This window comes from Phascolarctos cinereus, unplaced genomic scaffold, assembly GCF_003287225.1.
Source record: "Phascolarctos cinereus isolate Bilbo 61053 unplaced genomic scaffold, phaCin_HiC Scaffold_8;HRSCAF=390, whole genome shotgun sequence".
NCBI classification, from domain to species: domain Eukaryota; kingdom Metazoa; phylum Chordata; class Mammalia; order Diprotodontia; family Phascolarctidae; genus Phascolarctos; species Phascolarctos cinereus.
In genome coordinates, this window is record NW_027556291.1 from 41,647,979 (window position 1) to 41,674,980 (window position 27,002).

At 42.8% G+C, this 27,002-nt stretch overlaps 1 protein-coding gene across 1 annotated transcript; it reads right to left on the reverse strand.

Annotated features, from left to right (window-relative positions):
• Positions 1-14,717: 14,717 nt before the first annotated feature.
• LOC110196564 (uncharacterized) lies at positions 14,718-25,404 on the reverse strand. Its single transcript, XM_020969874.2, has 2 exons — positions 25,287-25,404; positions 14,718-15,794 (listed from the first exon to the last, which is right to left on the reverse strand). The coding sequence occupies exon 2, from the start codon at positions 15,659-15,661 to the stop codon at positions 14,909-14,911; it is 753 nt and encodes a 250-aa protein (XP_020825533.1). The 5' UTR covers positions 15,662-15,794; positions 25,287-25,404; the 3' UTR covers positions 14,718-14,908.
• Positions 25,405-27,002: the final 1,598 nt, after the last annotated feature.

Here is a 27,002-nt window from a genome sequence, read left to right on the forward strand (position 1 = left end):
TTAAATCTTTGGCAATAGACAGAGTAGTGAACTCTGTAACATGAACTACTAGGAGTATGTGGCCTTTGGAAAATTTGACATTTTGATTTTGTGATTGTAAATCCAGATTTGATGTGGTAAAGGTTTGTCCTGAAACTAAATCATAATGTGGTTTGGCATTAAGGCAAAATGCTGAAAGAGCATAGATCAAGGAAAATATGAGTTAAAAAATCCGGTCTCTGTAAATTTGTTGGCTGTGTGATTTTAGGCAAGTAACTTCATCTCTGCTTACCTCAGTTTACTAATCTGTAAAGGGGGATAAAAATAGCACCCACCTCCCAGGATTATTGTGTGAATCACATGATTTTGAAGTTCTTAACATAAAACCTGGCATATAGTAAGCACTATGCAAATGTTAATTATTATTATTTCTTTAATTGAATTCTGGACTGGGTTTTAGACGTGATCACAATAAAATGCTAAAGGTGATAAGATGAATGATTTTCTACATAACTAGGAAATGCATTTGACTGATTTGACATCATCTGACTAGTAATAAGTTTTGTTTCGTGTTTTGAATTCATGGTATTGTGAATGTTATTGTGTTTCTAAATTTTCTTATATTATAAATTCTGGGAAAACCATTATATAATAAATGCTGTCAGGAAGATGGTAAAATTCTATCATTGAAGAATTTAATTCCTTTTGATTTGGATATTGTGAAATTGTTAATTAGGTTAGTAGAGGTTATTGTCAAAATGTTAAAACCTATCAAGTATTTAATTGAATGTGTTTTAAATGGAAAGAATAATAATTACTGCATTGGAAAAAGAAGAAAAGGATGTCGAGTGATTTTTTTTTTGGTAGGCATGATAACCTTTTACTGTTAAACAACTTATTGCAACAACATGGGGAGTAATAATAACTGTATCCAGCCCTACCTATGCTTAGTGAAAACTTTGCTTTTTGAGATGAGATCTTGTGGGGCCATAATCTGGTATGATTCTGAGTTCTGAATTCAGGTATAATTGTCTGCAAGATCATTAAATCAGTAATCCACCATTCAAGGGAAATGCTACTAGCTGCTCAAGGCAATCCAGCTTGAGAACTACTATAGGTTGATTCTGTGCCTGGGAAAGATTGAGGGGATGACTTTGGCATAGATTATGGTAGGATCTTCTTGACTCAGTTTCCCTATTGTGCTATTTCCTTTCCAACAGGAATGTTTCTCACCTGGTTAATCTTGAGCCTGGCGATTTTACCCTTTGAATGAGATCGAACTTTATCCAAATATTAAACATGTCTTACTTGAAATCAAACAAAACTAAGGATGCTTTATTCTATTATACCTATGTTGAGTCATTCTGTGCCCTTAGGCTTAGGCCTGGAGGCCTAGGCTTCATGCTGTTATAACCATGTCCCTGCTTCTTCCTTTCATAGCAAATCTCTTTAACCAGGCAGGTAAAGCTATATTTTTGTTTTGTTTTGTTTGTTTTTTTGGAGAGGCAATTGGGGTTAAGTGACTTGCCCAGGGTCACACGGCTAGTGAGTATGACGTGTGTGAGGCCAGATTTGAACGCAGGCCCTCCTGACTCCAGGGCTGGTGCTCTATCCACTGTGCCATCTAGCTGCCCTAAAGCTATACTTCTTAAAAATATAATTAAAACTTGTTGATGAAATACTCCAGCACCTTTGCACTGCTGTAATAGGATGTAAGGTCCTTGAAGTATTTCAGAATGACATGGGAATAAGTAGACACAGATAAAGAAGTCTGTGGGACAAAGATAGGAATCTATTAATCAGCAAGTTTCAAATGAGAAACATCTTCTGTTTGGTTGTAAGGAAAAGAATTTTTTTTTACAATCAGTTATCTTAGAGGAGAGTAACTTATGACCTATCTTTGTATTACCTCAAATGTAAATCCAATTTTACTTAAGTTCATTATTTAATTTGAGATGAAAATCTGTATGTAGAGCATGTCCTGAAAGGCAGGTAATTGTAGACAGCTCGCTTGAGATATACACTGCTCTTAGCATACAATGAGATTAAGTACTTATTATATTAACACATCCCATCCCAAATCTTTTGTTGTCTGTTATGATTAAAGTTAAATAAGCATCTTTTATGCAAGTCCATTTGTATAGCCAATGAACCTAGGGATAAAAGTCATCTACTTGCAAAGAGTGCCAATAGCTATGTGTTCATGTTGAGGATTAGATTCCCTAAAGTATCTCATCCTCCTAAGGGGGGATTATTTGGAGTAGAATTTGAGAAAGCAACAAGATCAAATGATTATGTATATAAAATGTAAATGACTCTAATAGGATATACAGGCCTTGAGCATGTTCTAAATAAGTTCTAAAAATTGGGTACAGAACTTTATATATAAAACTGCATCGCTCACCCTCTGCACAAACCAGGCATTTTCTGTTGCTTTTTTAAACACTTAATTTAAAAAGTTTGCAGAGTTCTGCCTTCTGTGGTACTTTAAAATGTTTAGTTTTTCATTTCTCAGTTGTTATTTGAATTTCTTAACTACAATAACATAAGAATTTGCTAGCTTGCATCACAGGGCAGTTATAAGTAGTAAAACTGAAGGTTTTTTTCCCCTTTATGAGGCTTGAATCCAAAATAAAGAATGAAACAAATGAACACCAATCTTAAAAAGTTCAATGATAATGAAGTCAATGCCAATTTAGAAAAGCACTCTTAACCTTAGCTTACATCTACTTTGATAAGTATTAAATATTAAATCTGTAACCAGAAGAGCTCATTTAACAAGTAAGATGCTCAGATTCTTTTTTTAAGATTCCTTCAGCCTATTGTTGGCAGTGTCTATATCTGCTACAGAGGTTATTTAGATAAAGGTAGAAACAGCAAGGATTATGTAAAAACTTAAATTCTCTAAAGTTTCAAGTGAACTATGGATTTCTAATTTCATGTTCTTTTTATAGCTCTGTTGTTAATGGGATCACAACCATAAGGTTTAAGCTGGTTTTTTACTACATGAACTAGTTATTGAAAAAGCTAAATTGTATTGAGTCTTCTTACTAGCAGATTTTAACAGAATTGCCTAGGAATCTCTGCAGGTGACTTGGAACCACAGAAGCAAATCTACCCAAGAGGAGCCCCCTTCAGAGCTGCCCTGAGAATGAGATCTACTTCAGAATGTCCAAGAGAATTTCCATGTTTCCAGGGAGCAGATAACTATATGTGACATCTGGGATCCAAGATGAAGTAGGCTGATTAAATGGACGTTGAGAGTGGGTTACAAGGAGACTTGATGTTAGTTAATATTGATGATCTTTATTGTATTACTTTGGCTTTTTGTTTCATGGTATTTATATTTGCTGAGTTTTCTTGGTTATCTTATCTTCCCTATAAAATTAATCCACAGTTTTAGATATTCTTGCTATGCTTATGCTAAGATTAATTAATTAATCAGTCTTGTTGTTCTTACATTAACCAGTCAGTAGAAATTGTGACAAGCCTACATAAGATCCAACAAGTTGCAGAAATGCAACTCCCTTCCTCGTATGGCCTCTGGTGGAATCTCTCCTCTCAGTTCACTTGGCTGCAGGGAAACAGCCTATTAGCCACCCTTGGTAAATGGGAACTTATTGCCTTCTGCCTTATAATCTTTCTCCAACTTTGCATTAGTTACTGTGTTAAGCCCATTCTGAAGTTATACCAGAAAAAAAAAAACCTGATGTCAATATGTACTATTAATCATGACTATGTTAAAAAATCTTGTAGAGTTAGCCTATATTTAAGTGATCTAAGAGAGACATACATATCTTTCATTGATTGGAGGGGCAGGACTGGGATTGAAATAATCAGATTGATTCTGTGCCTTTTTAATTGATCCTATTTACAATTAATTGATTTTGTCCTGTAACTGTCTAAGTCATGATTCTTTCTCTCCAAACTTAATTCAGAAATTTAGCTGGCTTATAATGAGTTAAGTTTAGAAATCCAGTTCTCCTGTTAATCACTCTTTCTATTCTTCTGTCAAGGACATCTGTTACCCTTGAAGGATGTAGGTGAACACCATGGAGTCTGGTCTATCCTCCACCAAGCCATCCTCCAAGGATGTCTGGTGTGTTACCCAAAGATCTCTGGTTTCCTTTCTGTCCTTGCAAATGCAGCTGGACTCAATGAACATTTTTTAGTCACAGGATGGAAGGAGAGGGTCATTGCTAGCCCTCATTCTCAATTTCCATCCAATCCTATTTTCTTCCTTCTATGATGCCAGCCTTCCTATTTTCTGTACTCCCCAAAACTATAAAAAGTGCTATTAACCCCATAACTGAGTCTTAGTTTTGCTGGGGAAGCTGAGATCCTATTTATTAGTAAATTCAAACTTTACTAATAAATCGATTATGCTCGGAACTTTGTGCCTCAGCCTATCTTAATTTTTTAACTAGTACAATATGCCTATGGGACACCAAGTTTAAGATCTCCAAAGGCAGATGGAGATGGGAGAATAGTGCTTAGAAAAGAAATCAGAGCTGGATATAAATCTGGAAAACATCTGCATAGAGATGGCAACTGAACACATGAGAGCTGAAGAGATCACCAATTAAGTTAATGTAGCACAGGGGTTTTTAACCAGGGCTTATGTGGATAGATTTCAGAGAATCTGTGAACTCAGAGTCACTGAACTCTGACAGAAATTTAGCATTTCCTTCTATTATTAATTGTTAATTAAAAAATTGTATTCTGAGAAGGGGTTCGTAGACTTCTCTGGATTGCCAAAGGAGTCAATAAGACAAAAAAAGCTTAAGAATCCCTGGTATAGAGGGACAAGAGAAGAGGGCACAGGATAGAACCTTGGTGTACACTCACAGTAAGTGGTTATAACTAGGATGAAGATCCAGCAAAGAAGATCAGGAGTGGTATTGACAGCAGGCTTGATCTTACCACTCTGTTTGTTCAGGTTCAATGCTGGGATGAAATGTGTGATTTGTAAGTCAGTGAACAGTTAAAAGAGGAAAAAAGGTATACTTAGCCCTAATATAGCAACACCATGCAACAAGGATAGAACAGCACTGAGCTTCTAGACATAGCCCCTTTTGTCTTCAAATGGAAACACATCTGGTCAATATTCATTTAATAAACATTTATTAAACACCCACTGTGTTCCAGGCACAGTTAAGCACTAGGGATGTAAAAAGAAGCAAAAGACAGTCCCTGTACTCAATGAACTTATAATCTAATGAAGGTAAGAGCCAATCTGATCCAAGCAAGTACATAAGGATCCCGGGAAGCCACTATTGATCTAGTTTTAAAATGTAATGTTATCTATAGTTTATTGTATTTTTATTTTTTATTTTCTTAAAAATTTCCCGATTACATATCCAAATTCAATATCCAAAAACAGCCCATTCTTATCCTCTTGGAGACTGAATCCCAGAAATCACTGGACTGGAGAGCCCTTCCCCTTACTAATGTGGCATTGATTTGTCAAAGACATGGATTCTGGAAAGCTGGACACATGACCTGGGTAGTCAGATGCATGATGATGCAGCTATTGATTAAGAGGAGCGAAACTCTTGATCTGAGATGGGAGAGTACCATTTTGTCAGTTGGGGAACAGTTGAGGGTCACTGGGTTAACAGAGTGTTCCAATTGGCACAAGGAGCACAGCTGAGCAGGACTAGCTGCTTGTCCTTAGGGGGATCACATGGTCTTGTGCCCAGCACAATATGGCATCACCACCCCAGCATCCATGTCAGCAAATCCCTAACCTTTGTGGTTCTTGTAACAGCTTCAGCCTCTTTGTTTAGCATACAATGTCTCTGATGAGTACTGGTATTTTCATACACTGAACTGATGGCATAATGGCATAATGTTGACTGGGCCAAATGAAGCCACACTGGCAGATGAGTAGTGATGGGTACAATAAACAAAATGCAGTAGGAGGCAACAGCAAAATTCCCTCATTGGTCCTGACTCCAAAAAGGGTAGAACCTTTGATTACCTTCATTAGATTATAAGTTCATTGAGTACAGGGACTGTCTTTTGCTTCTTTTTACGTCCCTAGTGCTTAACTGTGCCTGGAACACAGTGGGTGTTTAATAAATGTTTATCAAATGAATATTGACCAGATGTGTTTCCATTTGAAGACAAAAGGGGCTATGTCTAGAAGCTCAGTGCTGTTCTATCCTTGTTGCATGGTGTTGCTATATTAAGTGACTGGGCAAGTCACTTAACCCCATTGCCTGGCCAAAAAAAAATTAAAAATAAAAAAAATAAAATAAAATAAATATGCCCTAATTCCATTTTGGTTTTTTGGGGGGGGTTTTGTTTTTGCTAGGCAATGGGTTAAGCGACTTGCCCAGAGTCACACAGCTAGTAAGTGTTATGTGTCTGAGGCAGGATTTGAACTCAGGTCCTCCTGAATTCAGGGCCGGTACTCTATCCACTGCGCCACCTAGCTGCCCCCCACTGCATCACCTAGCTGCTCCACCCTAATTCCATTTTAATCTGGTTCAGGCAGCATTCAGTAGTGTTGGGGGCCACATGCCCTCCTGTACATTCCATGTTTGACACCTCTACCCTAGATAATCCTCTGCACCAGATTAGTGGCTGCTGAAGCCCAGTTGCATATGCCTCTCTTTTAGTGGAGTCATTGGTAAACCAGGCAAAATGGCATTCCTCAAGTTCTAGATCTTTATGCGTGCGGGTCCTTTAGGCCAGCAGATTAAGAGAGGGATCCAGGAGGTAGACTGGAACCCTCGGTCTCTGGCATAGTCGCCACTTGTTTGTGAAGGGCACAAATACTGGAGAGCCCAGGCAATAATGATGTTGAATGTGCTATTTCCATTTGGCAAAAGAAGCCTCCTGAGTCCTATCCAACATGAGAGGGACATCTTAAACCTATAATAGGCATCTCTGGACAAAGGGCAATTGTACAATCCCGTGTCATCTGTTCAGTAGCAAATGGGGCCCAGTAACAGGTGAGCAACTGCTATTCAAAAGTACTACAGTGAGAAGCTGCTTTGGGGAGCTTGCAGCTACAGAAGTCTAATAGTCACTTGCTCTGGCCATCCTTCAGGGCCTGCCAAAGGCTGCACTTGACCTAGTGTCTATGGACAGAGACCTCCAGAAACATAAGCTTTGCAGGATCCTAAGGCCTCAAGGGGAGAGTCTCCTGGATATTCTGCTTCACATCTTCCATGGATAAGGCCTGTTCTGGGCTTCACATGAAAGAAGCAGATCTGTGGATGACTAGGTAAACAGGGCCATCAGGATACCCAGGGAGAAAATGTGGGCTCCTGAAAACTTCAAGAGTCCAATAAGTCTCTGTACTTACCTTCTTACATCATGGGGAAGAGTGTCAGTAGCTTATTCCAGAAAACCCAGAATCCTCAGTTTTCCTCACCCACTGTATTCCCTAAAACTTGACTGAGTAGGCTGGACCCTGTATTTTTCTTAGGGTTGATTTCTCACCCCTTGTCCCTCATATGGACCACCTTGACCTAGGGCTTCTGTCACTGTCACTTCATCTGGCACAGTCAACATTATGTAATCAATGTAGTGGTGTATAACAATGCCCTCAGGAAGAGAGGCCTCTCTGCTTACCATACTATGGCACCATGGGGGAGAGTTCAGGCAGTCTTGGAGAAGGAGAGTAAAAGTATACTGGACTACTTCCTAGGTGAAACTGCTCCTGACTAGTCTCACTCACAGGAATAGAGAAAAAAGCATTGGTCAGGCCAGTAACCCCACAGCACTCCTGTGCTACATGGTCTATGACACTGACGAAGTCAGGAACAGCTATAGTAATGGGCATAATGAATTTGTTCAGCTCCCTATCATCCACCAGGTGCCATTTACCTCCCTCATGGGCAACACAGGGTTGTTGTAAGGGAAGCTGGTATAACAAAGTTTTCCAGCTTCTTTCCTCTTCATCACTGGAGAAGAAATGTCTTCCCCTGCCTCTTTCCCTCCCCCAGGGAGCCAATATTGTTTGGTATTAACCATATGGGATGTTTTGGGTAACTCTGGGGGTTCCATCTGGCTCTACCCATTTGTAGAGCAGATAAAGTGCCCGCATGGAATTTCTCATGCCACTTGCCTAGTTCCTTGATGATGAAGATCTACTCACCCTCTGCTCCCACAACAGAGGAAAGAAACCACCCTGTGCCCAGAAGCAATAGGATGTTTGGAACTTAAAAATAAAAACCCTAGATGGAGTTGCCAAGTCTCTTTTTCATTTCTGCCCTCATTCTCCTCTGTCATGGCTTTGATTTTAGTGAGATGCAGCAAAACTTCTGGATTGGAAACCATACGGTACATTCCAGTTAGTGGCCTGTCAGTCCTCAACACCATCTGGAAAGACATGTTTACTTACTTGGCCACCAGCTCCATTAGCTGCCCCTCAGCCATCACTGCGTACTGCTTAAAAGCCGAGAATTTTCTCTACTTGCTGAAGGTGCTGGCCCAACTTCCCTTCAGTTCTATTATGCTGGCAGTCTAGCTCCTGCAGGAAGGTTCAAAAACAATTAAGGGGGGGCAGCGAGGTGGCACAGAGGATAGAGCACCAGTCCAGGAGTCAGGAGGACCCGAGTTCAAATCCAGTCTCAGACACATAATATTTCCTAGCTGTGTGACTGTGGGCAAGTCACTTAACCCCAATTGCCTCACCCCCCAAAAAAATATTTGTCAAAAACTAAGGAAAGGAGGTGAGTACAGCCAGTGCAGGGATGATGGCCTGAGAAATAACTAAAGTATGGAAGGATTAGAGGTCATGGTAAACACGAGGTACAGTGGTCATAAGGCAGAGGAAAAATAGAATGACAAAAGGTAATGATCAGATGAAGAGATTTTGGAGTTCATGAACATGAAAGTAAAACACTTTTAGGTGATGACAAGATCATGATCATCTCTACATGTAGCTGAGATGAATGGAGAAGTAGGTCATGTGATTTAAAGAGACTGATGAACCAGGAAGATAAGGTGTTTGGAGGAGTGTCAATGTGTATATTGAAGTCCCCCAGAATGAGAGCACAAATTGCTGTGCAGAAAAACTGGGATCTAGGCACTGAACTCAATAAGAAAGGAATGAGTGCATCCTGGGGGATAACAGGTACCAGAATCTCAATTTCAATTGAATGAACCTCAAAGGAGAAGAGGTTACTCGGTGATGGTAGTAAGGGAGATTTGGGGAGTGGCAATAGCGAGCAAGGAGTATTTTAACTCCCCCAACACAACTTGGGAGTCAGAGAGTAATGACCAAAATCTCAAGCAGTGCTAAAGAGGCTAGCCAGGGATGCTATGTAATTAGTAGGGAGCCAGGTCTTGGTGAGTGCCAGAAGATGAAAGTTGTGAGAAAAGGTTGCAGATGAAATCAAGTCTGTTAACTATGGAAAAAGCATTCCAGAAAGAAGTGATAGAAGAAGCATGGCTAGAAGTTCTTTCTAGCTCTGATATTCCATCATTCTATAATGCCTGGAGGCTATTCAGTAGAGAGGAAGAAGTATTGGAGTAGAAGTCACAAGAACTGGGTTCTGCTGCTCACTAACAACATCTACCATACAGGGTTGTTGTGAGGATCGAATGAGATAATACAATATAATACACATTTAAGTACGTGCTTTGTATTTGCCAGGCACTCTGCTAAGCACTGGGGATACAAAGAAAAAAAAGACGGTACCTGCCCTCAAGGAGCTTACAATCTAACATGGGAAGACACCACACAAAAGCTGAAAAGGGGGACAGGGTGCTGGAAAGGGGAAGGAAAGGGATTCAGCATAGGGGCATGACAACGGAGGAGCTGAATCCAAGGAGTACAGCTGCTGGGAAATGAGTTGACTAGGCTTCCGCATCCTCTTTATGTGGAGACTTTTTGAGGAGTTTTTTGCTCCTCCCTCTGACACTCCAATCAGAGGAGCAGAAGATATTGATGAGATATGAGTACCCAAACTGATGCAAACTCCCTGATGATGACAACATACATAAAGTATTTTTTGCAAACCTTAAAGCACATACAAATACAACTTATTATTATTACCATTATTATTTTTATAAGCCAGCAGGCCTGTGGAGATTGATCGTTAGCCTGGCTCATCCACAGGCCCAGGGAATGCCAGAAGTGCCAGGTCTATCTGGCTAATGATCAAGCTTACTTGGGAATCTTAAGGAAAGATGGAAGAGATGGTTACTGGTCTAGCCAAGCTATGCCTGGTGCTGGAGTAGAGGGTATGTAATGTGTGGATTGTATGTAACTGCAACATGTGTTAGCTATCTTTGTCATATGTTTCTATGCAATGTGTGACTGCTGTTATATTATCCTTCATTGACATATGTGCCTGATACATGTGCTAGGATGGAATGTAATGTACTGCTATTGCTTTTTGGGTCTGGAGTTCTGAGGCACTGGCTCGAGGTTCTCTCCCTACTGGACACTGGGCCCTCCAGGACTAGACCTCTGAAGACCATGAATCCCCACCCTACTCTTAACTCCTAGGAAAGTTAATCTACTCAGCTTTGAAACCGTCCAGTGGCTGTGGAACTGTCCAGTGGCTGTGCTGTCATGGATGGTGAGTACGAATGTAACCTAACCCACCATATCTAATCTAGCAGGCCCCAGGCCATGCTTCATATCCCATTCAGCCATATACGCTGGGAATCTTGCCATCCTCCCTACCAGGTGCAAGCACTCATTCCCCCCACCTCTTGCTTTGGGAACAGTAATCTAATGCTAGCCACCATGGGAGGCAGGCCTCCCAGATCCCACATACATACTCTAGCAAAACATTGAAGTTCCTACCAGGCCAAATAATAACCAAGCAATCCAATGAGAAACTATAGTGAGTTGCATTTTCCCCTACAGGACTGCACAAAGTCAGCCAGCAAGCCCACGGGACATAGGAAAGGACCTTCCCCTACAAACCCCCTGTTAAGTCCACATTGGTACCTCACAGCACCATGTACCACACTGAACCAGACACATGTGGCCTGTACAACTCTGTAATTGGAGGCAGCAGAACAGGATGCAATGAAAAAAAATCCAGAGTGGTCAGAAAGCTCCAGAATGGGAGCCCTGGGGAACAGTAGTAGGCAGACACTAGTCTAAGGCACAAAGGTGGTGCCCCAGCGCTCAAAGTGGGATGGGCCCAGGGTCTCTGAGGTCCCTAACACTCTGTTCTAAGACACCAGAGAGAACCCTGAAGAACCTCAAAGATCCAGAGTGGGGTTGAACCCTGGGAGGTAGAGGTCAGCACAAGAATCCAAGGTATAACCAAGCAGAGCTGACCACTTGACCCAAAAGTGCAGCAGGAGCTAGAGCTTGGCTCTGGCAACAAAGCCTTGATTTAGGACCTAAAGCTGGAGAGGAGTACATTCAAGAAAATATCACACCCTTTATCAAGAATTATTGCAAATCTAACTCCATGATAACTGTAAGCAGAGACTTAAAGGGGAAAAAAATGGGTAGTCCCCAAGGACTACATGAATACTTAGAAAAATGATGCAAAAGATAAAACTTGAAATAAAGGCTTTGGGGTAAAGAACTGGTAGAATAAGTAGCTGAGAAGAAAAAGTAGCAAACCTTACCCAAGAAATGGAATCCCTCAAAAACAAAACAGACCAAACTGAAATCAATGACTCTATGAGACATCAAGAAATATTAGAACAAAATCAAAAGATTTTTAAAAGCAAAAGAAACTTTAAGATATCTGATATCAAAAATAACTGACCTGGAAAAATAGGTCAAGGAGAGGGAATTTAAGAAACCTTGGACTCCCTGAAAGCCATGTTTAAAAAAAAAAATGAATAAAGCCTAGAAACTACATTTCAAGAAATCATCAATGAGAACTACCCAGATCTATTAGAACCAGAGGGCAAAGTAATGGAAAGAATCCACCTATCACTTTCTTTTGGCAAGGCAACTGGGGTTAAGTGACTTGCCCAGGATCACACAGCTAGTAAGTGTCAAGTATCTGGTCTGAGACTGGATTTGAACTCAGGTCCTCCTGACTGCAGGGCCAGTGCTCTATTCATTGCACCACCTAGCTGCCCCACACTGATCACTTTCTGAAAGGAACCTTGAGGGGAAAAGTTCCAGAAATGTCCTAGCCAAAATTCAAAGGTCCCAGATGAAATTAAAAAATACCACAAGCACCCAGAGAGGCAGTTCAAACACCAAGAAACTACAGTGAGGCTCACACAAGACCTAGCAGCTTATACGAAAAACGAAAGGAGATCTTGGAATACATATTGTAAAAGACAAAAGAAACAGGCTTATAATCAAGAATAACTTACCATGTATACCTGAGTATAATCTAGGGGGGAGTAAAATGGACCTTTAATGGAAGAAAGTTAAATAATAAAAACAGAGGTCTGGGGGTTGGGCTGGTTCTGTTCCAAGGGTTCAAGGAAGGAAATGAGAAGGGAAGATAGGAGGGAAACACTAATGTAGAAAGGAGGAAGGAAGGGGTGGAACTTGCTAATTCTCATTATCAGAGACAGGAAGAAGAAAATAGAAACATGGTAGAAGGGGTAAAGGGAGGGAATGGGCATTGGTTGAACCTCAATTATTTGAAATGGGCAAAAAAGGATTGAACACACATACACACCAAAGTTCAGTGTAAAAAATACATTAAACTCAACAAGGAAACAACTAGGGAAAAAGGAAAGGAGAATTATGAGGGAGGATAATAAAGGGAAGAAATAGTCACCAAAAAAAAATTAACTTCTTTATCCTGAAGGATTAAAAAGAGAGGAAGAAGAAAGCAAAACAAAGAATCTAAGGGAGGTGGTACAAATATGTAGTATATGAATTAATAAGAAGTGACAATAGAGGCAATTTCCAAGAAACTTGGGCAGTATGAACTAATGCAGAGTGAAGTGAACTGAACCAGGAGAACCATGTATATACAAGGACAGCAATGCTATCAAGAGAAACCACTTTGGAAGGCTTAAGAATGCTAATCAATGCAATGGCCAGGCCCACACCTCCAGAGGATTTGTGAAGAAGCAAGCTATCCACCTTAGGACAGAGAAGTGGTGGGCACAAGGTGAGGAAGGAGGTATACGTTTCTGGACACAGACACTGTATGGACTTGTTTCTGGACACAGACACTGTATGGACTTGTTTTGCTCAGCAATGCTTATTTGGTAGAAGAATTTTTTCCCTTTGTTATTCCCGGTTAAGAGAGGGAGGGCAGCAATAGTGACGCCAAGAGAGAAACAGAGAGATAAAGACAGGGAAGAGAGAAAGGGAAAGAGGGGAGAAAGAAAAAGGGAGACAGAAAAAAAGGGGAAGGGGAAGAAAAGACACAGAGGAAGAGGAAGAGAGAGCACACCATTGTACTTTTTTTTAAACGCACAGAGAACAAAAAGAACAGAAGGAAGTACAGTCAAACAGGACAGTTTTTGAAGTGATGGGTAGAATTATGTACTTATTAAAAATGCAAGCTGTATGAAAATGGAAACACAGCTTCACACAGAATTCTTTCTTCGTATTCTGCTGTGTATATGAAGATTCTTTTTCTAGTGTTTAAAGAGCAGAATTTTAAATTTAAAATGCAAGTGAGTCAACCAGACCATAGGGCCACTCGCCTCACCCACCACTGTGAAGCCTAGACTAACACTCACTCCCTTTCCCAGCCACTATTTTTTTTTCCCCAACTGGTGGCACTCCTCTGGACTTCCCCCTCACACCCCAGGAACATTTTCCTCCTGCAAGATCAGATCGGTCTTGGTTCTTACCCTCTGTCCCTGGGGCCCTTCTGATTGGGAGTGGGGTGGGGGGCGAACAGAGAGCTCCTCCCAAACCTTCATTTAAGGAAGGTGCCCAGGCCAGCCATTTCTTCATATCCCATGCAGCTGTACTCCTCCAGATTTCGCCATCATGCATCCACCAGGTACTTTCCCCCTTTCTCTCCCTACCCCTCCCCTTTACCAGCTTCCTTTTACGTGCTGTCTTCTCTCATTAGAGTGTAAATTCCACGAAGGCAGGAACTATCTTTTTATGTATTTGTATCCCCAGCAAGCTGTACAGAGCCTGATACATATATAGTAAGTACTTAATAAATACTTATTAACTATTTCCCTGCATGTTGTCTCCACATAACTAGAATGTAAGCTTCTTAAAGGCATAGAATGAGGGCCTCAATGCACATAGCACAGGCTCTGGAATGCAATAGGTGCTTAATAAAGGCTTTTCCATAAATTCATTTCAAAAGGCACGTTCATTCAATAACCTTATCTCCTAGATCATGAAGTGTACCTTGAATATCAGCCTTCTACATAGCTCAAGGTGTAGCACTGCACACCTGTGTTCTAAATAATCAGCACCTAAAGTGTGTTTTGGCTTAAATTATAGTCACGTATACACTGTGATACAAGAGATAGCCATACTTAAACATGCTACCATACCATAACTATTTGAAAGCAACTGGCCTAGCATATTAAAAAAAGAAGAAAAGAAAAATATCAAGAAACTATACTGTCCAATCACAAAATGTGAAGCCTCAAAGTATCAAGGCATCTCACATGAGAACACTGGACAGCAACCTATACCAGAGCACCTGGGGGTACTCCAGCTTCCACTCAGATCTCTCCCCTCCCAAAAGAAGCTACTGTGGGTTCAAGATACTCTGTGGGACTGCAGCCACTCAAAAATTATACTTATGAAGCCTCCACTGTTATTTTTTATCTTGAGAAAAAAGACACAAATAATTTGAAAAAATTTCATTTAATAGAATAAAATTTATGAAAAGCAGAAACATTAGAACATTTTGCCCCCATCCACCTGGGTACTCTCTCCTGAGAAGACATATATACTGAATGCAAAGTGAGTATGTCTAGAAAACAGGGGGGCATACAAAAGTGGAATACACATGGCCAGAGTGCACATGTGAAGAATCCCACCATACAGAAGAAACATGAATAAAGCATGTGCACAATAGGCATCACTTTAGGAGACAGCATATGCAGCAAGGCTCCTGGGCGCAACTCGTGGAGCAACATCAGAGCCATTCACCATACGGAGAGGAGCACGGACATTCAAAGCATCAGGGTAAGGCTCCTGTCTGGCAACAGTGTTGGAGGGGCTCCCTTGTGGAAATATTTGTGGAAGGTCTCCCGAGGGGGCAGGCTGACTATTTGGAGCAGGACCCATGCGAATGGGCAGCGCATAAGGTGCTCCAACGTGGGCAGGCAGAATCCGTGGAAGGACTCCCACATGGACAGGCAGGATGTAAGGAGGGACATACACCTGAGCAGGCAGCACACGAGACTGGGCTCCCCCATGGATGCAATCATAAAGGGGCACATAGGGGCCCACGTGGCATGCAGAACGCAGCTCCTGCATGGGAGCAATCACAGAGGAAAGCCTGCGTGGCCGGATGACAGAAGCAGTAAGGCCCCTGCGTCGTGAAACGACACCCACGTGGCCAGGTATCATGTGGCCAGGGATCTCCCAAGCAGAAATAGCAGTGGAGTAACACAAACATTGGCAGGCAGCATGTGGAGTGGGGCACACACATGAAATAGCTGCAGAACAGGGGACACACACCTGGAAGCTCTCAGGCAGAAGCAAACAGGGAGAAAGAATGGCGGGCACGCAGCACAGAAGGGGCGGCACCCACAGAGGCAGCACAGGGGGTGGAGGAGACACCTGGACTGGCGCCAAAGGGATCGTGGAAGGGTCCACGTCTACAGAAGACATTTGGAATGGCAGAGGTGTGAGGCTATGTGTAGCCAGAACACACAGGTGGAAAAGCAACGTATACCTCACACCCTGCAAGGCTGTTAATGTTTTCTGACGTCTCGAACTGCTCCGGCTGTCTGCTCCTCTGGTCCTGAAAGGCATAAAATCTTTGCTGAGCTCAGTACTCCACTGTATCCCACAGCTCTTAGGCAGGGCTCTGCTGGGTATGAAGGAGAGCACAGAGTATCTCCCTGCTCTCAGTTTCCAGGCCTCAGCCAGACTCCATCACTCTCTCTGAGCCTAGAGCCCAGGGGTTTTTCAGTCAAGGCCCTTCCAAACCCAGACATCAGACTAAGGAGAAATCCTTAGCTGCTTTCTCTCCACCAGGAAAGAGAGCTGTCACTTCCTTTAGTCTTAGCTACATGGAGCTTTGAGAATCTTTGCTTTCAGGGGTCAAACCTAGGCCAAGAACAATGTCTGTCACAAGCACCTATCTGACTTAGGGTTAAAAAAATCCCTTTCTGCTTTTCACAGTCAACTGTGGACCTCTCCCCTCCCCACAATAGTCTTTGCCACCAGAAGCCAAATTACTTTTTTCTTTTTTAAACAGCAAACACTAGCTAGCCTAAGATTCCATAGGCAGTTGATATGTCTTGGAACTTTTCTGCACCTTGCAAGGAGCAATGTTTCTGTCCAAAACCTCTATCTGACTAAGTTTATAAAATCCCCTCCAACTTCGGTTAATCCCTGAATGCTATCCCAAATGGCCTAGGCCTCAGGTCCTTTTTTCCTTAACTTCTTCCCACCAAGATCCACTGGTCTCCCAAGTGAATGAAAGGGAGGTAAAGATATTGAATATTTTTAAACATCTAGGTGGATAAAAGGGAAAATATCATCCTGTATTTCAATCCTTTGGTCCAAATTCCTGCCTTTTTTAGGAATCCATGTGCGACAGCAAGACTTCAGGGCTTGGAGCAACTCTAGGTAAGGAGACAGTGCAGGAATATCACAGTGACCAAGGGGTTAAGTTAAGTTGGCTGGTGGGGAGTCCTGGATAAGAATCAGCTCCTCTTCAAGGACAGCAATCCTAAAAATGTACCTGGTAGCTTACATAAAGCTGTCTGGACTTTTAAAATAAAGATTATAATGTAAGAAGGAGGGTTATGGTGAAACTAGGACTGCTAAGATCCATGGGTTTTTAATTAATTGATAAAAGGGAGGGTGGCAAAGAATTGGAAATTGAGGGGATGCCTATCAAGTGGGGAATGGTTGAACAAGTTGTGTTATATGAATGTAATGGAATATTGTTATGCTATAAGAAATGATGAACAGGCAGATTTCAGAAAAACCTGGAAAGACTTAGATGAACTGATACTGAGTGAAGTGAGCAGAACCAGGAGAACATAGTACACAGCAACATTGCTTGATGATAACTATAATATATTGAGCTTTTCTCAGCAATATCATAATATAAGACAATTCCAAAAGACACATGATGGAAAATGCTCATAATGACATTCAGAGAAAGAATCATGGAATCTGAATGCAGATTGAAGCGTACTATTTTCATTTTTGTTTTTGCTTTCTCATGGTTTTTCCCTTTTCTGATTCTTCTTTCACATGACTAATGTGGAAATATGTTTGACAGGATTGTACGTCTATGGCCTATATCAGATTGCTTGCTGTCATGGGGAGGTGGAAGGGAAGAGGGAGAGGGAGAAAAATTTGGAACTCAAAATTTTATGAAAATAAATGCTGAAAATTATCTTTACGTGTAATTGGGGGAAAAATAAAATACTACCAAGATTTTTTTTAAAAAGAGGAGGAGAAAATAAGTTTGCATGATAATTTTGTATATTTGAAAGTTATGCGTAGATTAGCAGTTTCATGTATTATGTTATGGAAATGTTTTATTCCATAAATTTAAAAACAAAAAATAGAAGCAAAAGTACCAAGGGTAGGAGGAGAGAGGACAAGGAAAGAAATATAGGGGACCTCAAGCCCTGGTTTGGAAGAAAGAGACTTTGCCATGGGAAACATTAAAAGCAAAGCAACTCTTTTGCAGAGGTGGGGGAATATGGTTGTGTAACACTGAATAAAATAGAGGCTCTGGCTGACGTGGTTCCTTAGTTTTGTTGAATTCTTCTCTTCTATAGTCTTTTTGAAAAATAAAGGATGGGGGAAGGGCAGCTAGGTGGTGCAGTGAACAGAGCACTGACCCTGGAGTCAGGAAGACCTGAGTTCAAATGTGGCCTCAGGTAAATAACACTTATTAGCTGTGTGACCCTGCGCAAGTCACTTAACCCCACTGCCTAGTCAAAGAAAAATAAAAAATAAAAATAAGGGATGGCTCTCTGGGAAGGCAGGACTGAGTGGGGATATACTGGGAAACATAGATGTTATTAAAACAAAAGGTATAAAAAAATGATTTTAAATCTTAGCAATAGTAAACAATATAGTTTGTCTTCTGTATTTGCAAGGAAGCTTAATTGTAGCTTGTTTTTAAATATGTGTGTATACCACTACCACCCCAAAACCATCCACCCTAAATCCTGCAAACAAATAAGAGCTCAGAAAGTCACTGCCAACAATTGGCAAACAACCATATTCCTCCTGTCACTTAACTGGGCTTAAAACCCGGCCACGTGCATTAACTAGCATGCTTGCACCATTATCCATTCTATTTACCATCAATTTTTCTGTTGTTTTTGGTTTTTACCTTTCCTTTCTTTGGGATGATCAGGGTTGGAGGATCCAGATCCCTGATTCCCTCAGTGTGAAAGCCTGGGCAACTCTCCTTTGCAGCTTAAGAGTCTTGGAGAGTTCGCAGGGCTCTCCAAGGTGAAGTGATTTGCCCAGGGCCACAGAGCTAGAATCAAGCAACAAGCTTTGTTAAATGCCTACCACGTGCCAGGCACTGTACTAGATGCTATGGGGGTTGGGGATAGGGGAAGAGACAGACAAAAACCATGAACTAAGTCATTCCTACGCTGAAGTGGTTTGAGTACATGCCTGAGGAAAGGCTTGGAAGGAAGGCTTGCCCCTTAGCCACAAAACCATGTTTCTTCATTTTCCTCTACATTGGCCTAGGCAAAGTCAACTTATGTGTCTTTTTCTTCTGGTTCTGCTTTTTTTACCCTCCATCATTTGACAGATGTACGGAAGCTTAACCTGAAACATCATTCTGTCTATCCAAAGAACCTGCCCTTTCTGGCACTTGGACATGCTTTCCAGTATCTTACACGTCCCTCTAAAGGTGAACAAAGTTGACTTTTGTATGGGGACACTCTGACCCTGTCCCATTCAGGAATTTGACCACAAGAGAGGGGCAGATAAAGCCATACCAAATGCTCACTTCATCAAGAGGCCAAGCAACTCCAGGTCCCCCAAGTCCGCTATTATAAAACGGGGGAAGAAGAGGAGGAGGAGAAGAGAGTCAATAGGCTCTAAGGTGCCTTCCAGTTATGACCTTCTATGAATCCAAATACTGACAGCACAAATAGCCCAATGCATACACTAACTCAGAGTGAATGAAGAGATTGTTAATTAGCCAAAGGCAAGACCTCTATACTGCCCTAGCCAAAAACCACTCTGAGGAGAAAACCTTGGTATGTCTAGCGACCCATAACGTTGCACTCAAAACAAAGCCAAAAAGCCTGTGGAAAGAATCCTTGGAAGAATATATATGTATCTTTTAGCATGGCTCCTTATTTCACAACTAAAGAAACTGAGGCCCTGAGGTACAAAATAATTTGCCCACATTCAAGCCAGTTAAATGACTGAGCTGGTATGTGAACCAAATTATTATTAACACACACCTTTTCTGCCCTTGCCCCATGTCGTCATTTTATATTTACTTTAATTGACCCCTATACCCATTCCCCCAGGAGAAGAGAAATAGGAAGTCATAGCTAAAAGTCATGGATTATGCCAGAAGATAAAGAATTAGCTACCTGTAGTACAAAAGGCAATGCAGAGGCATGCACAAGCTTAGCATATTGCCAAAACTGAACTGGGTGGAAGGGGCATGAAAACTACCAGAGAAACATAGGGTCAGAAATGCATGTGGGAAGCCCCGGGGTACTGGAGGGAAGATGACAGCTCATGGGTCCCCCAGGAATCTGCACAATGTCAGATGGTCTAGAGGGGGCCTCCCAGTACCTTGGAACAGATACAGAACCTGGACAAGAGTCACACAGGATGAAGGGTTGTGAACAGGCCGCAATCTGTACCAGTGGCGGGAGTGCCCACATGTCTGAGACCAGAGGATCAGGGTGACCTTCAAAGGTCAGGTCATCTCGTCTAACTCACTCATTTATGGACAAAGAATTGCAGTGAGCAGCAGCAGCAGCAGTAGGATTCAAATTCAGGTTTTCTGACTCCAAAACTGGCATTCTTGGCATTGCGTCACACAGCCTCATCCTCTTTTGCACAGGACACGATCTGGATTCCTATCTGGTAGCCTTTGAGGATTATCATCCCGCCCTAAAGGCTTTATTTTTATTAAAAACCTAACACCCACATCTAAAAGCAGTACAACCAATTAAACCTCCTTAGTATTACAGTGAATGTCAGCACAAAAAGGGTCATCACCATTTTTTAGTCACTCCCTTTAAGTTCCTACCAGGGTTCTTGTTCACATTGACAAAAGCAATTTTCTGTTACATTGCGAGCTCATTGGCCATTTGATGTCTCTTTTACTTCATCATCACGTATAGTGCTGTTTTGTTTACTTGATTCACTGTAGTTCATTCAAGTCTTACCAAGTTTCTCTGAATTTCTCGTATTTGTTGTTTCTCATGGTGTAATAACATTCTTTTATATACCACGCTTAAAGGTTCAACCATTCCCCAACATATACCTACTTTGTTCCACTTTATTACCACAAACAGCACTGCTGTAAGTATTTTGGTAAATATGGGCCCTTTCTTTCTTATTTTGGTATAGATGGTCCCTTTCTTTCTATCTTTCATTTCCTTAGAGAACATTGCCGGGAGGCCAGCTAGGTGGTGCAGTGAATAGAGCTCTGGCCTTGGAGTCAGGAGGACCTGAGTTCAAATCCAGCCTCAACACTTACTAGCTGTGTGCCTCGACACTTACTAGCTGTGTGACCCTGGGAAAGTCACTTAACCCTAACTGCCTCACCAAAAACAAATGGAAAAAAAATAGAGAACATTGCTGGGTCAAAGATATGAAACAGTTTACTAACTTTTTTTACAGAATTCCAAACTGTTTTCAGATGGTCCAACTACAGCGTTATGACTGTTGGCTGTGGTCTTTCTTTCTCAAAGAGCACCAAAACGACATTTCTATGTTAGAGTTAAGTCACAGTGTGTCCCTCTGTGGCTGATCAGACCAATATGAGCTTGGAAGGCTCTACCACAGGTCAGCCCAAGTAGTCCACATGTACATTTGACGTGGATTCTCTAAATTTGCCCATCTCGCATTTCTTTTGAACTACTTCAATTCTGGTTTGCTCCTAGAGCACAGCACCCTCTTTGATGAGGGCACAGTATAATACACAGGACCCAACAGGAAGTTAGGCTCCCTAACTTGGTGGAGCCCTTCCAACATTCCGTTTCTATCTTTTATCCTCTTTGCCAATTTGATGCATGAGGTAACACCTCACGCTTTTGTTGGCTTTATTTGAATTTCTCTTAGTAGTGAGTTGGAGTGATCATCTTTATGGTCACTCACAGGTTTGCATTTCTTCTTCTGAAACCTGTATCTTTTTCCCATTTATCACCCAAGGAATGGCTCTCAGTCTTATAGATTTGGGGCAATTCTCAACATATCTTGGACACCAGACTTATCAAGATATATTTGATGCAAAGGGTCCTTCCTCCTACTCTTCTTACTCTAACCGTATTGATTTCATTCACTCCTCACTATCTTCCATTTCAAATAATCCCTCTTCCTGCTATAGCCTCAAGACCATCATTGCCTGAGGTTTTCTGGTGAGATCCCTGGTTGTATTCCTTCCCTAACGCTTTCCCCATTCCACTCTGAGGGTGCTGGTCCCTGCCCCAAGATGAGGACCCTGGTGGCCTACCTTACCTTGGAGTTGTTATTACTGGCCCCAGTGTGTGGAGCTTGAGGGACTACCTCGTAACCCCTTCCTCCTGCTCCCTTGGGTGTCTTCATTTAAATCAGGTGGTCCTCCCTCTAAAAGCACCAAATACAAGGCCCCACTGCTTTCAGCCCTGACTAGCCAAATTTTCCTGCAAAGCCTTTTTAGTCCCTGCAGAAGAAATTACTAGTCAATAATCCCACTGCTGGAATTATATTATGAAGGTAGTTCAATCATGCCCTCTCCACTTCTCTCCCCCCCCCAAAACAAGCTATCTGCATTACTTGTCCTTACAAAAAAACTGAGAAGTAACCTAAATGTCCAACAATAGAGGAAAGGTTCAATTAATTTGGACATATTCACATAATGGAATTCAGACTGATTAAGCCTAATAGCTTAAAAAAAATCTAGACTGACCTTAATGAAATAATATCAAGTGAAAAAAGAGGAACCAAAAAATACAGAGTACTCACTATGACTAAAGGGTTTTTGAAAAGTAAATGGGAATGAATGGGTAAAGAATCCTTGGGAGATGACTTAAACATTATGATCTGTTTCCACGTTAAAATGACAGACAAAGTAAGTCTAATTAGTTGCACTGGGGTTCAATCTTAAATTCATAGTACTTTTAAATAATTTTATTATTAAACTTTGAAGATAACTGTTAAAAACGACCAGTTAAAGGTAATTCATGATGATCCAAGAATTGCATTATCAGCAGTTAGTAATGTTGTTTTTCAAATGTTACTGACATCATCTCCTACTCTACTTGACACATTCTGCTGACATAAAGAGATGGTCAGAGGTGGGAAGCATCTTGAAGACTCCAGGTTCAAAGGATTAAAACATGGGTTGTTGACCTGAGGCCCATGAACTCTTTTTTTTTTCCAGGCAATTGGGGTTAAGTGACTTGCTCAGGGGTCACACAGCTAGTAAGTGTCAAGTGTCTGGTCTGAAGCTGGATTTGACATGAACTCTTTTTCAAAACATATTTTGATCACTATATTTCAATCACTGGTCTTCTTAGTAATCCTCTGGATTTTATTTTATATATTTACGATCATGATTGTGAGAAGGGACCTATCCATAGGCTTCACCAGACTGGGGGCTCCCAAAAGGTAAAGGACCCCTTATTTTGAGCTTCAGAGCAGACGTAGGCAAGCCCCTACAGTACTTGTGGTGTACAAAATAGGAGGAAGACAGAGGCCATGGTACATGGCATAATCCAGTCTACACATACCAGGAATCCCTTCCAGAATATTCTGAATAAGTGGGTCCTATTAAGGCCCTCCTTGAAAACTTCCAGTGACATTGCATTCACCTGGTGAAACCTAGGGACCCCTTCTCAGACTCAGGTTTTTAAATTCATAAAATACATAAGCTTACAAAGGAAACCAATGATATTGAAATCTAGTCATTAATTTTTTTTTTATCATATTAAATTGTATCATAGGGTGATAGGGACTAAACCTGTGATTTCATTCATCTAGGGAATTTCTGATTGAGGAAACAGTACCAATACAGATTGGTTGGCACCTAGAGCAGCAGAGGGCAGGCCCTGAAGTCAAGTGATGTGGTTTTGGGGGTTTTTTTAGGCAATTGGGGTTAAGGGACTTGCCCAGGGTCACACAGCTAGTAAGTGTCAAGTGTTTGGTTTGAGGCCGGATTTGAACTCAGGTCCTCCTGACTTCAGGGCCAGTGCTGTATCCACTGTGCCATAAAGCTGCCCCAAGAGATGTATTTTAAGGCCCACATGTGACACACACCGGCTCTGGGACCCCAGGCACGATAGCTACTAACCTCAGCTCTCTAGGCAACTCTCACAAACAGTAGATCTCCTGTAAAGACACCGTCAGGAGCCAAACAAAAATTTCAAAACAAAGCAAATAATGAAATAATTTAAAATCGAAGTGGTAAATTTGCAGTATGTGTATACATATGTATATACATAGCATGCATGTGCATATATGTGTATGGTATGTATCGTGAATGTTTATGTACATGTTTGCATATATTTTTATATACATACACTCAGCACAATAAGTGCTAATTGTTTAAAATCTATTCTAAGGGCAAAATTAGTCCACCTATAATTCTTGGGTTTAAAGAATTTGGGGAGAAGGGTCTTCCTAGGATTCACAGCAAGAGTATTTCTGAAGATGATAACATTTTGCTTTGGAAACTACATTTGTGCCATTGTACAAACGTTAACCTTTTTAGGCAGACATTCACTCGGATCTTATACCAAGACCATTTGGAGGAAGAAGGTAGAAAAATCATTTGGACTAACAATTTCATTAGGCATATTAACCTAGAGAGGATTCATAGAAACTTTTTTTTAAGTAACCTAGATAGCTTCAATCAGTAAAACTGAACATTCTCCAAGTTCAAATGACTAGGGGCTAAGATAAACATGTTTTTACTGGATTTAAAAGCTAGAGTATACCCCACAAAACATGCCACTGAACCCAGGTCACTGATTTTTTTTCCCCTTGATGTCAGGGATCATCAAATCTCTGCCCAGACAAATGAGGTAAGTAGAAAGAAAAGCGGCTGTCCAGCCTACCTGACTGGGCTGTTGTGAGAAAAGAGCTTTATATGCCTGAAAGGTACTCTAAAGCAGGGTTGGGGAACCTGCCTGCAGCCTCCAGGCCACATGTGGCCCTCTAGGTCCTCAAGTGAGGCCCTTTGACTGAATCCAAACTCCACAGAACAAATCCCCTTAATAAAAGGATTTGTTCTGTCAAACTTGGACTCAATCAAAAGGCTGCACCCAAGGACCTAAAAGGCCACATGTGGCCTGGGGGCTAGAATCCAGAGGTAAGAATTACTGGTATTATTTTAAAAGTTTCAACAATTAGAGTCTACTCCAAAAAACTTAGGACAGGACAACTTCCTTGGATGCCAGGCCTTCAGAGGGGAGACCATCCTGCTGCCCTTTGAAAATCTTGACTTTTCACCCTAAAACCCACTAATCTTGGACCCACTGAAATGCGTGGTCTCGAGCCCATACAGGGTTCTTTCTCTGCAGCTCTCACTTGTTCTGCTCTGTATGGCTCTAGGGGATGGAAGAGAAAAGTAAGGGACGACCCACAGCTCTATGGCACTGGGTGAGCCTCCGTACCTTTCTTAACCTCACAAAAACAACCTCAGGAGGAGGGTGGTCCAGACACTGGACACCTTCCCCCCATCTTCACCCAATATGAAAATGAAGATCAGAGGACCTGAGAAGCTCAGGGGGGATTAACATGCAGGAGAAAGAAAGAGCGCTGGGATTTGGTCTTACTTACTAGGACTGGGTGACCTTGGACAAATCACTTGGGCTCCCTGGGCCTCAGTTTCTAAATAAGGGGGGAAGAGTCTAGCTGTTCTCTGAGTGCCCACTCATTTCTAAAAGTTGGGATGCGTTCCATGGCAAGGCATTCATCCTCTATAACTCTGGGAAGTTGACCCTCTCAGGGTCATGCAAGTGTGAAGGGAGGAAGGCAGGACTGGAACCCAGGACAGCGGGGTACCCCACATCCCACCCCCCAATCTCCTATGGAGAAAGGAGAAGAGGCCAAGTGGGCTTACTGCACATCCGAGGCTGGGAGGGGGCCACTGCTACTGCTGCTGTTGGGGAGGACCCCTCGGAGGAGGAAGGTCAGGAGGTGGCCACTGCCTGGATGATGGACCACAACAAGGACCTCTGCGCCCCTGTAGTAGAAGCATTGATGTAGCAAGTAAGCAAAGCCAGGGATAGAGGAGGCAGGGGAGGGGGCGGGGGCGGAAGGGAAGGGTGGGGCCGAAATCAGAACAGGTGAGGTGGCTGGGTTAGCCGCGAGCGCCCCCTGTGGCTGCTCTAGGTACAGCAGTTTCATAGCTCTCTGGAAGATTCCCTAAGCACGTGGTACTCGCTTGCCCCTCCCCCTCAGGCTGTGGAAGCGCCATCTTCTTCCTTTCTTTTTTTTTCCTCGATCCACAGTCACGCCTGAGGACGTGGCCTCATTCCCGCTGGCGCCCGGCTCCCCCCAGCAAATGCTTGCTCCTCTTCCCTTCCTCTTTCCTTCCTTTGTAGCCTCCCTAAGCACCCTCCCACAGCACGGGTTCCTAAGCACTTGCCTCCCTCTCTACCATCCCCACTTCCTTTGTCTTCTTCCTCCATTTTTTTCCATTTTTCCATCGCCTTCATTTACTCCTCGTGAGTATTCGGCCCCCTCGCAGCCACCCAAGACTCCACCCTACTTCCTTTCCCTTGGGCCTTGCTCAATGGCTTCCCTAAGCTCCTGCCCGCTGTCTTTTCTTTCCTTTCCTTTTCACCAGAACCCCCCCACCCCTCAGCCCTTTCCTTTCTTTCTCTCCTTTGGGCCTGGCCTCCCTCCTACAACACCCCTCCAACTGCTGTCCCAAGCCACTCCGCTTCCTAGCCTTCCTTCACTTTCCTTTTCTTCTTACTACTCTAGCTCCTCTAGGCAACACGCTTTCTTGCCCCACTCCTCCCTTGCGTTCTAGTGCTTTCCATGACTGCTCACGCAGCATCCCAACCTCGAACAATACTCGGTACACACGGCAGAGGGGAAGGAAGGAAAAGGGGGCAAAGGCTTGGCAGGCGGCCCTAGGCTGCCCCGCGGGCTGCTCACCAGGTGGTCGGAGGCTCTGTTCCGTCAGGTCCCCAAAGTCTGGGGTGGGGGTGGGGAGCTGCCTAACGGCTCGCCTCTTGGGGGAGGGTCGCCGCGCACCCTGAGGAGGCTGCCTCGAGTTCCTAAAACACCGCTCAAAGACACAAAAGGGGAATCCTCAAGTGAGCTGTAGCCGGGGCACCAACGGCACCACAGGAGGACCCATTTGGGCCTACCCATCCAAGCCCGCTTCCTGCTTTACCCATTTATTTACCCACTCGGGACCCCCCCCCATTCACTTAGGACCTTCTCCCCTCCCCCCCACCTGCCCACTCAGGGCCTCCTCGCCCCCCCCACCTGCCCACTAAGGCCTATCAGCCTCAAGACAGATAGCCCCTCTCCCTACCTACTCCGCCGCTCTTCAATGGCAGAATGCGCTGGCGGAAGGCGGGGCACGGTATATATAGGGCACCAGCGCGCCCTTTTCAGAGGTGGAGCTACTGCACATGCGGACAAGGGTTCAATCATCCCTCCCCCCACGGGCCCTGGCCACGTGCCCTGACCATGTGCCCTGGCCACGTGCCCTGGCCACGTGCCTTGGCCACGTGTCTCTGCGTATGGAGGGGTGGGGAGGTCTCTGCTGGGTCTTGGGCCCTGTTCCGGGATGCCACGTGGGCTCTTTGCGCTAGGA